General features: G+C 39.1%; 1 protein-coding gene across 1 annotated transcript; it reads left to right on the top strand.

Annotated features, from left to right (window-relative positions):
* The first annotated feature begins 8,483 nt into the window (after window positions 1–8,483).
* On the top strand, window positions 8,484–13,198 carry tbx3b (T-box transcription factor 3b). The gene is made up of 7 exons (XM_028578907.1): window positions 8,484–8,963; window positions 9,054–9,321; window positions 9,745–9,891; window positions 10,046–10,122; window positions 11,305–11,414; window positions 11,519–11,913; window positions 12,826–13,198. The coding sequence occupies exons 1-7, from the start codon at window positions 8,683–8,685 to the stop codon at window positions 13,105–13,107; spliced, it is 1,560 nt and encodes a 519-aa protein (XP_028434708.1). The 5' UTR covers window positions 8,484–8,682; the 3' UTR covers window positions 13,108–13,198.
* Window positions 13,199–13,246: the final 48 nt, after the last annotated feature.

Genomic DNA, 13,246 nt, shown 5'->3' with positions numbered 1-13,246 from the left:
GGTTATTTTCTGTATGATATTTGCATTCATCATGACATTATGATTAACACAAATAATGTTAATTAAACATTCCAGTCATTCTATACTGTTTGCATAGATATCGTGAAAAATGAATGGAGCCACATTTTGACTCAGCTGGCCCCCAGGTGGCAGATGGAGAGCAGGAAGCTGTTTGGGTTTGAGCAAATCCGTACACTTTAACACTTCTTCTTAAAAAGATTGACTTGCTAATGCAGTGAAAAGCTACTCCAGAAAATTAGTGACAGTCTGCCAACTTCTGTAAATTATCCTGAAAGTGCACTGGGGCTCAGTTCAGGACATTGAACTATACACACTAAAAGAAAAGACAGGAGATTGACTTGTCAAGGGAGATAAAGTGCTGAGAGGTGACAATCACAGAAAATATTTATCATTATAACATAGTCATTATGGGGTGGTGATGGCGCAGTGGATATGACACGTTCCTTTGGTATGGGAGATCCGGGTTCGATTCCCACTGTGATACATCAACCAGTGTGTCCCTGAGCAAGACACTTAACCCTAGTTGCTCCAGAGGTGTGCAACCTCTGACATATATAGCAATTGTAAGTCGCTTTGGATAAAAGCGTCAGCTAAATGACACGTAATGTAATGTAGTCATACTACATTATTTGTATGACATTATTGTCTTGGGTGCAGCCTGCTATCATTCTGCATAGAGCCTAGATGTACTGTCCAGAATATTTATCACCACTCTTCTCCTCTTCTTTTACTTTTGTGGCCAATATTCCTCAAACTAGTAGCTATTAAAGTGTTGATCTCAAGGGAAACAGTGATGTTTAGCTTTGCAATGACCATGGAAGGGTCCGACAAACTCTCACTCCTGTCATTTTATCCATAGAACACTAAATCACAAGTTGAAATGCACTGCAACAGGGCTTCATGTGTACAACTTGCATCACCCTGGCTGATTATAACATGACATCTTTGATTTGAAAAAGCAAGTCCACAATGAAACAAACCAAAAAACGTAAACATAAAGAGAGAGAAACCTGAGGAAGAAGGACAGATCTGAGCTATGAGACTGAACCAAAGCAGTCCAAACCAGAACAACGAGCTGACAGACACCGAGAGAATTCCCATTACACATTACACATAGTCAATGGTTCATATAATATATTGAATAAAATATTGCAGCTTTGAATAAATATAAATATGTCAAATATGGAGTTTTGTACTTAAACTTAAATATATTATTAAATGATTTGTTTAGTTTAGCTCCTAAGATCCATTTAATATAGCAGGCTGCCAAACTCTTACTACCTTTCATCTATTTCTAAACCATCTACTATCCTTTAAACAGGAGCAGAAGTAGTATTAAATGTATGATCAATTATCATGTCAGTCATGTTTATTAAATGATGGACATTTTATTTAGCAGTGAAAGTGTTTGAAATAGGAATGTTAAATATAGTTTTCCATTGGAAGGGGAAATGAAGTAATGATGGAGAGCTGATCAGTGGAGAAGCTGTTTAAGGCTTACAGCTGTCTTTAACGTTCAGCCGTCCATCCATCTTCCCTCTCTCAATAAGCTAATAGGTCTAATGTTCTCCTCCTCCCTCAGCACTCTCTCATCCCTTCATCCCTCACCTTCCTATGCAGATGATTTATCACTGGGTTGCTGCTGGAAAAACTGGATTGTTTCCTTTTTTCTTTGCATAAACCTTTGTTTTCAATGAATTGACTGGATTAGCAATCATACATACTGTATATGCTTTCTAAAAATAGAATTAATTTGTTTGCCCTGAGCTCAGACTTTTACATGCTTCTGCATCACTAAATACAATCAAAGAAAAACTATGATTATCAAGCAAAATGGAACCCGATAGTCAACAATGAAACTCTACAAAAACAGCACACTCTCTCTGCATAACAAGGCAAAAGCAACAAAAATAAAAAAAGAATTTCCACAACAAACATAATGCACACTTGTTTGGAACACACAGTTCTTTACATGGAGCCCCTGCTGTTAAATGTAATTACTCTGGACATAGAAATGGGGGTTATTTCAACCTGTGATTCTTCACACATACGACACACTGCTACAGCGCTGATGGGTACTGTTGTTCATCTCCGGGCCTACGATCAAATATGTCTTGTTCCATGGGAAGTGTGAGGAATGCTTAGCATCACCTTGAAGTCCCCCTGAAATATTTGAATACAATTCCAATGAATACTCTATTACGGGAAGAACTATTTCTGTAGTTCTGAATAAAATGTAAATACATTATTTCTACAGTCTAGGAGGATGTCTCCATCATGTTGTTAGACTGAATAGGACATGAAGGCAGTAATACATAACAGAACAGTGTGTGCGTGCGTGCGTGCGTGTGCCTCCTTTAACACCTCTGCTCTGCTGTTAAACTACATTCCTCCCACCTCCGAAGCCCAACTATGTTCACTCGCACTAACCTGTTACCACCAGGCCATTCATCAACTCTGTCCAAACAGGAGAGGTGTTAGGTAGGCAGCACAGCCAGAGCTGCTTGGTAGCCTTCTAGTGGAGAAGATTTCCAGTCAGAGGACATTAAAGTGCCCATATGAAACAAACACTTTTTCTGGGATATGCGGTGTTATAATTATTATGCGGTATACAAACTTTGAAAAAAACCATCCATGCTGTTCTGAGTGAGATATGGTTTCTGAATGTGTCCTGCCTTCAGTCTCCTGGTGAGCTGGTCAAAATCTGCACGGCTTGTGACGTCACAAGCTGAAACAAGCTGGCTAACCGCAACCGTTAGCTCGTAGCGTTAGCGTTAGCATGCTACCTCGTTCTCATTAGCAAAGCACTGCTACAACACACACAAGTTCACCATAATCTACAAATGAACTACTTCCATGTGCGCCCTGGTTTAGAAGAAGTCTCCCAGCTAATCTTGCCTTGACCAAAGTTGAAGAAACAGCCTTTCTTTTACTGTCTATGGAGCTAGCTAGCTGACATGATCTACATCTGAGCTACTGCACATGTGCGAGTGCAATCAAAGATAGTACAGAAGAAGAAGAAGAAGAAAAGAGGTCTTACTCTGTAGCTAAAACAGAGACCAGGTGAAAAGAGGATCTGCAGCAGTGAGAGAGAGCTGTGCAGTACAACAAAAATATGGTGTTTTTTGAGAATTAAACCATGTAAACCTATTCTGGTACAACCTCAAAATACAATTATGAACCTGAAAATTAGCATAATATGGGCGCTTTAAGTCTGCAGGACAATGACATGGAGACTGGGGATCACAGATGTGGTACATTGCAAATGAATAATATTGCCTAAGAGATTGTGAACAAATGATGCTTGAGGGTTGCTACACTTTTTTTGGCTGCACTGACTAAAAAGCATTAACGGTATCAAAAACGGAAAAGTAGCACACCATGACACAGCAACTCGGACTGATGCACTGAAACATTTGCTAAAGTTAGGCTTTTTGAGCGTTCTCAACTTTCCATTTTTTTTTCTTTTTCTCTTTACTCTCATGTCGTCTATTGGGGATGAAAACTGCAAGTTTGAAAAGTTGCAAAGAAACTCCTGCACACTGTCTCACTTGCAAATATAAAAGTTTTACCAACTTGTCCCCCTCCACACACAATATAGATGTGCAATGTATTTTTTCTGTTCTAATTTTGAAAGGTTGAAAGAAGTGAGCTTAGCAGATCTCTGGAGCGGCTCGAGGATACATTTACAGAGCCCCGGAAGGGTCACGGCGAGATTGTTTCAGGGGACTACTTTTGCGTTACCTCGCAATATGTTTTGCATTCTCTCACAAAACTTTTCTTCTTCCATCCCTTCTGAGCCATGTGTCTATTTCCACTCAGCTGCCCAGCACAATGAATCATCTCGTTGAATTTTACTTTGAAATTATGCATTATGCTGATATACTGCTCAATGGGCACATTCATATCTCATATATAGGCTATGATCAATAGCCTATTTCTTTATGTATAAAAAAGAGAATGTGCAATGTCAGAGGTTCTCATGATGTGGCGATGAACAAACTGCAGCTCCCTAAGAGAGAATGTTAAATATAGCCTGCACTGTGGTTACAATCAACCATGGCTACAACCCCTTTCAGTCGCCTATATGTTCATTTTCTACCTGTAATGGTCTATATTCCTGTACTGTGTGGGACAAATCCATTTAATCACATCAGATTTACATCAACAATTACATCATAGTCTGGTGTCTACATGGGCTGTAAGGGACGTGTGAAGTAGTGACCAGATGTGACCTGATGTGGTTTGACTTAGTTTACAGGAGTTTTCTTCTAATCAGCCACAAATTACAGAAAGTGAAACTTAATTAAAGGCCAAATAAATGTATTGTCTTCTGAGCTCTCAGTGTTTTGTCTGACTAAAGGCTATGCACGACATGAGATTACATTCTTATAATAACAGCCTGCTGTCTAATTAAGCTGTATGTCCAGGTTAGTAAAAGTGGTGTCTACAGTTTGGTAGCATGGCATCTACTGTCACACATTTTGGATCTAATAGCATTGTATTTGATGTCAAATTAGATAAAATGGTGTCTTAAAATAATTTTCAAGTATTAGGATATTTGGTTTTAGATGTATAGTGTCTATAAGCATTAAAACATTTTGGGTCTATTGCGGCATATTATGCGGTTTCTAATTTAGGTGGTGTCTAAATAGATGATAGGCTACGTGTTTGTTTACTGATAAAGATAAAGAAAATATTAGTTATTTGTCTAATTTGATACAACCATAGAAATAAAATGGACACAAGCTAAAACTTAGCAAAACATGAGTGGAGCCTCTTCGATCAGTGTTGGTTCATCGCCACATGCGACACACGCACTTTATCTTTTCATTAATTTAAGAAATAGGTACTAATTATAGAACAGATATGAATGTGTCAATTGAGCAGTAGGCCATATCAGCATTCCTAGCTAGCAGCTAGCAGCTGAGTGGAAATAGACCCATGTCTTGGGAATGGAAGAAGGAAAGTATTGCAAGGTAACACAAAAGTAGTCCCCTGAAAAAATCTCGCCGGTACCCTTCTGGGGCTCCGTATACATTAGTTGCTACTAGCATTACACACCCACGTTTTTGACCGAACTGTTGGCGATTGAGATGCATTGTGGGTAATGTAGGCACCAGGTTTTGACAATAAATAATAATCTGTGGAATAAGAAAGATGGTATCTCTGACACTGCTGCATTCATTCTAAACACTTTTTTCTGCCAATCGTGAGTCTGACAATGCTACTGGAGTGTAATGCTAAATAGATGGAGTACTCTTTTAGGTGAAGAGAGCAAGCTTTTAACTAAGCAGCCTCATGGACCATACCCCCCTAACCCAAACAGAGCATCCAGTAATGTGCAGGCTCTGCTGGGGAGAGTGTGTTGCTGGGCACTGACCCAGTGGAGATCTGCGGCTTTATCCTCAGTAACAGGTTTCACATGCAGCTTGAGGGCCAAACCCACACATAACAGCCAGGCGTCTTGTTTGCCATCATTCTCGGGCCTGTTTCAGATTACAGACTGGCTCTTTGAAGTTGGCTGATGGACAAGCAGGGTTTTCCCCTTCTTCACTGCCAGAAAGAGATTGGGTCATCCACAGCTCTGCCACCCACGGCATATCTTGAATGACCTCCTGAAGAAGAAGTGTGCTTACTTAGGAAGCTATAACAAAAGCTTCAGTGTGAAATATTTCCTGATTTCACAGTAAAGTCCTTGCTGAAATGCAAGCCTCAGTGTGAGACTTTTAGAAAAACTGCTGTTACTCCTACCATTGTTTCATCAAAGACCATGACCTAGAAGTTGTAACAAGCTATAAATAAGTTAACAGACATCAACACCGGACTTTAATCGCAAGTCATCCTATGATTTAGTACATTTTCTTATTTAAAAACGCATCACAAACATGTACAACCAAATAATCCCAATTACTCCTTGCTTTTCAGTTTAATGCAATCTAGTTAAGGTAGATTATGAGTCTACAGTTAGTATCTGGGTTAAGGGTCGGGTTCTGGTACCATTACCAGAAGGCTCAACAGTGCAAGTGAAAATTAGAGTGTGTCGAAGAGAAAAATGCCTTACCTCTTATCAGCACAGGGCATTATAAAAAGCACCACCGGCGTGGTGTCGTAAAGTGTTTTAATGTGTGCACATGCGCTGCGTGGTAGTGTATTATTACTAAATGATTCTGTATTCTGATTATGTTATTTCTGTAACTTTAACAGAATACAGTATCCTAATTATGATGTATATAACGCTGTTCCATGTATTCCATTACTCCCCAGCCCGACTACTACACAACCTGCTTCTGTAACCGCCATCTTCCTCTAAAGAACCTAAATAATAAAAATAATAATAATAATAATTCATTACGTTTATATAATTCTTTATCATAGACACTCAAAGCGCTTCACCTAATGTTTTAGCTGCCCAACCCTTACCATACTATAATCATATTTATTTCCCATAACCACAATCTTTCCCTGACCCAACCCTATTACAGTTTTTTTTCCAATTGCTAAAACACAATTCTGCAAACTAGGCTGGTTTTATCAAAATACTTAACACAATTCACCAAACCACACACCCAAACTGCAAACTACCTCATATATATCCTGCAAAATGAAGCACTGCAACCAGAACTACATATAGCATTATCAAAATCAAACTTTTGCACCAAATGGCACACACTTCATTCATATTACCAAATTGTTGTCTAACCAACTACACACTGTTGGGCATAATGAAAAGCACTCTCATCTTTAGTGTGCTTTGCCATAATACTAAAATAGTTCAAATTGTAGAAAATTCTTCAGATTGTTCACATGCACAGAAATATTTGCAGATACACACACACACACACACACACACACACTGAAACATTTATGTTTTTATTTTTCACCAAACACGTCAGTGCAACATATGCACATCAGATATATTTACATTGGACTGGACAAAAATATGCTCACAATAAACAGTAAACTAAACAAGAAAATTGCTGAAAAAATTTGCATAAATGTAAAAAAAAGAAGAAAAAAAGAGGCGTTCACCTCTGGTCTTTTCATAGTGCCTACTTCATGATTGAAGTGGTAAAAATGAACCATTGAGGTGTTTGGCCAGGTGGCACATGTATTGGCCAATTAGCTCATGTACTGTCATTTTGAATGGCAGAACATGTGACTTTATGTCAGATTGTTGTCTTATGCAGAGCACCGTGTTCAGTGCATTTAAAAAGTGCCATTTTGAATTGCAAAATGTGTGTAAAGCAGAAAATATGTTTAGACTTTTGGAGACTTCAGAAGAGGTTTTGCTCTCTGTGGGTCAGTTTAAATAATTGTGCTACGCATGTCATTTTAGTGTGTTAGCAATTGGAAAAAACTGTAAGGGTGACGTATCAGGATATTGTAGAAAGTGAGGAAGTAAGAAACATTAGATGTAAAAAAATCTAAGAAACACCTGAAAGTAATTCAAGATTTATTGTATTAATATTGATGTATTGCTGTCTCTATCATAACAAGTACCAACCACAGTTTGGAGGCCAAGGATGCAGAAATTGTGTTTATGAGGTTGTGTGTGTGTGTGTGTGTGTGTGTGTGTGTGTGTGTGTGTGTGTGTGTGTGTGTGTGTGTGTGTAGGGCATTGTAAACATTTTTAGTAAAAAGATGAAGCTTGATCTGATCGTGACAGAATACAAGATCTAAACATGCAGAATTAGTAAGAATGCTAATTTACATCTGTAATGCAGCATAACATGCAAACTATGTTATAAATGTAATGAGTGAATATTTTCTTTGATCTAAATAAAAATCTTAGCACCTACTAGATTTCTGTCCTGGAGCCTCTATCATTTGATGGAGATGAGTGAAGTGGGCCAATGACCAAGGCAAAACATTTAGTGTGACAAACTTTCATTGATACTGATGGGTTTGTAATATTGAAACATTTTTAACACTATGGTTTTAGGTCACTTCATATTAAGCAGCACCTTGTGTCATGATGACATACTGTAGATAACGGGTGGCACATATGAAGCTGGCACCCTCACTCACAGAAAGATTTGTCCGGAACGTTCCATCTCTGTCACGGACCATTGAGCAGTGTAAAGTCTGTAACCAAAGCCAGAGCCTAATCCAGCCAGGACAGTCGCTGGCAGAGGCCGAACTCCTGCAGACTGCAGCACTGCATCAGTGGAGATCACCCTACCACAGGTCACAGGGATGGTGTAGGGGACTGAAAGTCAGAGTCAGCACCACACCGTTGGGTTGATGGTGTTCAACACACACATCAGAGTCCATTGTGTTTTGAACTCTGAAGAATAAAGTTAGAGATGCTAATTTTTGCGTCTGATAAAGTAATAATAAATAAAGAAATGGTCACAGACAGCTTTATCAGCCAATGAAGAAACATGAAGCAGCATTTTTCTGCACATAAAGTGAGAAACTCCACCCACTGTTGCCGGTCATACTCCAGTCCCAACGTGTCAAGGATTAAATCAGTTCGGACTCGGGCTGGGAGGCATTAGACCGCACTGGTCAAACAGCAGGAACATTATTAACGCTGCTACCTTTAATGCGTCTCAGAGACTTTAAAAACCTGCAGATATCCTGCAGGTGTCAGCGGTGCGTAAAAGTGTAGCCCGACAAGTCGTGCGTAAAAGTTTCCCCTTTCCTTCGGAGACCATGCGCAGCTTCTCGGAGCCACGCGCCTTTCCCGCGCGAGGCGGAGATGCAGCCTGTCTCGGAACTATCTTGGCCTCATCCGATCCCGGTTCTGATGCCATCGCGGACCCGGTGAGCCACTCGGCGTCCCCGGAGCAGTCTCCGGTTCTGTACAGGCTTCCTGACACTCTGCAGAAAGAAGAAACGACAGAGGATGAGCCCAAACTTTATCTGGAGGCCAGCGACCTTTGGACACAGTTCCACAAATGCGGCACTGAAATGGTCATTACAAAATCTGGGAGGTACAGCTGAAGTGCAATCATTGCGCGCGGATGGACAGTTGGAGAGTTGGACGGGGCTTTAAACAATCTTGTGTCTGTCTTCTCCTGCAGGCGCATGTTCCCGCCGCTCAGGGCCCGCTGCACCGGGATGGACACAGAAGCCAAGTATATTTTTCTGATGGACATCGTGACGGCTGATGACTGCAGATATAAGTTCCACAACTCCCGCTGGATGGTGGTGGGGAAGGCGGACCCGGAGATGCCCAGACGCATGTACATCCACCCGGACAGCCCGGCCCCGGGCGGGCACTGGATGTCCAGAGTGGTCAACTTCCACAAACTCAAGCTGACAAACAACATCTCCGACAAGCATGGATTCGTATGTTTGGATTTGGGTTCTGAAACTGTAACGGACTTCCGCCTACAATAATAATAATAATAACAGGCTATTTTTGATCTAATAATAATAATAATAATAGGCTATAATAATAATAATAATAATAATAATTATTATTATTATTGTTGTTATTATTATTAATCATTATTATTATTATTATTATTATTATTATTATTATTATTATTATGCTATCAGAGAATGTGTTAAAGGCCTCTGTGCTGATTTCTAACATGTAAATAGATATTTGCTGTGATGCATGACGTTATGTTGATATATTATACTTCTTGCTCATATCTGTATAATTCTTTTTTTAAACAATAAAACAGATAAATGAGGTTTTGTTATATTGTTTACCTGATGAGTGTGTGTGTGTGTGTGTGTGTGTGTGTGTGTGTGTGTGTCCAGACCATTCTGAACTCGATGCACCGATACCAGCCCCGGTTCCACATCGTGCAGGCCAGCGATGTGCTGAGCCTCCCGTACAGCACCTTCAGGACCTATGCATTCTGGGAGACGCAGTTCATCGCAGTCACAGCCTACCAGAACCACGAGGTAGTCATTAACCCCTGACCTTTCCTAAAAAAAAACTCACATAATTTACTTCAAGTTTAGGTATGTAATCATAATCCACTGATAAATACTAATAACTCATAATAATTATAACTCACTGCGATATAAAGATAAGTATCTACCTCCTTTCTTTCAGATAACACAGCTGAAAATAGACAACAATCCTTTTGCGAAGGGATTCAGAGACACGGGCAACGGAAGAAGAGAAAAGAGGCAAGTCATTCTTTTCATTTCACTAAATATACGCAGCCATATTAGCTTCATGATTTCTCCTAATTATTGTCCTGCGCGTGCTCTGAGCTACAGATTAGCAGCAGAACAATGTCAAAGAGTTGTAACATGGCCACGTTCTGCCCCTTCAATTTGATTGAAGTACAAGTACACAAGTATTATCATGCAAAATACACTGAGTGAAAGTACACATTATGCAGAAAAGTGTGTTAGTATTATTATTGTTATTGTGTGTTATAATAGTCAGTATATTAGCAGATTATTTTTGCTGATATGTGTTTAAAGCTGCTAATAGAGGACTTGTTTCTTCTAAAGCAGTGCATTTTTTATTTATTAAACATTCAGCATATGTTTGTGTTTAAAAACTTGATCTGTAAAGTTTCTCTAGCTGTCAGATAAATGAAGCTGAGGAAAAAAAGAACATTTCCTTCTGAAATGTAGGAAATACTCTTAGTATTAAATATTATTATAGTCTCTAAAATCCATAGAGAATTGTTTAGATTTGTCATATTTTATCTTTTCAGTAAATCTTGATGCAACATGAAGTTCTTCTATGTTTTTAGAGGGTAAAATATATTAAATTATTTATTTATTGTAAGTATTACAATGTAAATGTATACAACACATATTTAATTCATCATTATCAATGAATCTGCAGATTATTGTCTTGTTGTGATGTATTCCAGTCCAAACGTTTAGATATAAAACAATCCTCATACTTTGATGACATATTGATTATTAAATATGATATAAAACATATACTTTGTTTTATTTTGATTATTCCATAAATGTTGGATGTTGGAGGAATTGTTGTGTCTCTGTAACTGATAGTTGTGTAAAGAGTTCTGAGGTAACTGTTGTATATAGCATATTATATATATATATATATATATATATATATATATATATATATATTTACTGTATATATATATATATATATATATATATATATATATATATATATATTACATATGTAGCTATAAATAAAATGGAATAGAATCAAATATTTCCAAATTACAGAAATCATTTTCTTAACAGAAATATAAAAATGTTAACTTTTAGACAATTTTGTATTATGTCCAAGCACAGAAAGCTATGTCAAAGTTAAAGAGTTCAACCAGATGAGTCCTCACTGTAAACTCCTTTTCTTTTCTCTCTCATAAGGAAACTAGAACAGTCATCACAAAAGTCTAAAGAGATGCGGCTGACTGACATGAAATCTGAACCTGTAAAAGAATCATCTGCACAATATTCAGACAATTCCAAATCTTCAGGTAAGGAAAACCTGCATAATACAAATTCTTTCAATACATAACCTTCAGTGAGTCTACAAATATGAATCCAAAACTAACTCTCCCATCTATCTTATCTATCCAAGGTGTTCATGGAAGCGACAGTGACAATGCTGACAATGTCGAGGACGATCCTTGGCACGAGTTGTGCGGAAGCAGCACTAAGCCGAAGGTTTCCCTAGCAGAGAGGACAGGGAGAGATTGGGGCCCCAGACAAAGCCCTGTCCTCACAAGTTCCCCTGGTGGAGCGGGCTGCTGCGAGCCTCAGCACTCAGAGACACAGCCAATGGGCAGGCTGTGCAGAGGATCAGTCTATCCACCGGACTGTAACCCAAATCTGTGGGATCCCAGTATCCCCAGCAGTCTTCTCCACTCGGCTCAGGTTAACACCTGGACCAGCGGGGCCACTGCGGTAACAGGAAGTGGACAGAGCCTGGCAGCAGCGGGCAGGACTCCAGGACCTCCAGGGATCCCGGTGCAGGTACACAGACGGCCCACACATCAGTCAAATCCTTTTTAAAACACATAAAATACTTACAGAACACATCATTTTTAATGTCATTTATACACAGAAAAAATACTGGAACTAGTGATGGAAGAAGAATTTAGATCATAAGTTAAAGTAGCCATATCACTTTATACCCCAATATAATATATATTAATTCATTATTAATGAATTAATAAAATTATGCTTCATTCAAAATTTTACGTACAGAAGAGGTAGCGGTAAAATGTACTTAAGACTTTAGTAGGGTTGTTACATGTTATAATACAGGGTTATTATTAGTGCATAATAATGTGTAGTCAACCATTAACCCTTCATATGCATTATCTTAATTAGCAGTGTGACTGAGACAAGCTTCCACAGTAACACTCTCCCTGTTTCCTCGCTGAGCTGCCGTAGAAGGATAGTTACTCCGGGAAGATATTTGACTTTAAGTGTACTTTAAGATCCTCACTTGATTTATGTAACTGAGTCCGCTGAAGCCCCATATTAACGTTTTGACCCCTATTAGTTACAGATATGTAATCTATATAGCTATGGAGGAGCATCTGCAGGACTGTAGTCCAGTATGAGCTGGAGGAATGATTAGCATGGGAAACATGTTTCAATCTTCATACAGCACCTGACCACAAACTATCAAACTATCCTTTGGTGTTTAAGGTGCATTTTCATGTTACAGTCCGAGCTACCTTTTACTACTACTTCATGTATTATTTTAATTTGCAAAGTTACAAGAGCTGTTAAATGAATGTGGAAGAGTACACAATTTTTCTCTGAAAAGTATTAGAGTATTTGAAGAAAGTAGCATAAAGTAAAGGGCAACTTGTCCCTTTTATCCATTGCAGACCAACTGATATTCTGTTGTATGTACTGTTTCCATGGTAACAGGAGCTGGTGAGCCTCTCACACTTTGGAGGCTTCCTGTTTTATCCCTACTCCAGCTTCTCTGCAGCACCAGTCCACTACCTCCTCCCACCTGTGCGGTCCCGAATGGATTTCCGTGCCCATCCGAGCGTCCTCAGCCGGGACTACGTCCCCCCTCCCATCATGGCTTCATCTGCTCCTGCTTTGGGGGGTGCTGGACTGAGATATCATGCACTTGATTGGCTAATGCTACCCAAAACAGAGCAGAAGGATTCTGTGGACAAAGAAGTTGAGTTTAAAAAATGAAATTGAAAATGAAATTGATGTCAGTCAAGACGAGTCACAGACAGGGTGAAAATATGAACCATGTCTGAACTCTAAGTAAATCAGACAAATAACTTTGTACACATACACACACACACACACACACACACACACACACACA

This window comes from Perca flavescens, chromosome 5 (assembly GCF_004354835.1).
Source record: "Perca flavescens isolate YP-PL-M2 chromosome 5, PFLA_1.0, whole genome shotgun sequence".
NCBI classification, from domain to species: domain Eukaryota; kingdom Metazoa; phylum Chordata; class Actinopteri; order Perciformes; family Percidae; genus Perca; species Perca flavescens.
Note: the sequence above shows the minus strand (reverse complement) of the source record. Positions and strands in the feature narration are given on the sequence as shown.

What these genes read in the sequence shown, in the direction of transcription:
- tbx3b (XM_028578907.1), top strand. Translation starts at nt 8,683, where the DNA reads ATGCGCAGCTTCTCGGAGCCACGCGCCTTTCCCGCGCGAGGCGGAGAT. An exon ending in GTCATTACAAAATCTGGGAG is followed by an intron (nt 8,964 to 9,053) that starts GTACAGCTGAAG and finishes CTTCTCCTGCAG; the next exon opens with GCGCATGTTCCCGCCGCTCA. An exon ending in CTCCAGGGATCCCGGTGCAG is followed by an intron (nt 11,914 to 12,825) that starts GTACACAGACGG and finishes CCATGGTAACAG; the next exon opens with GAGCTGGTGAGCCTCTCACA.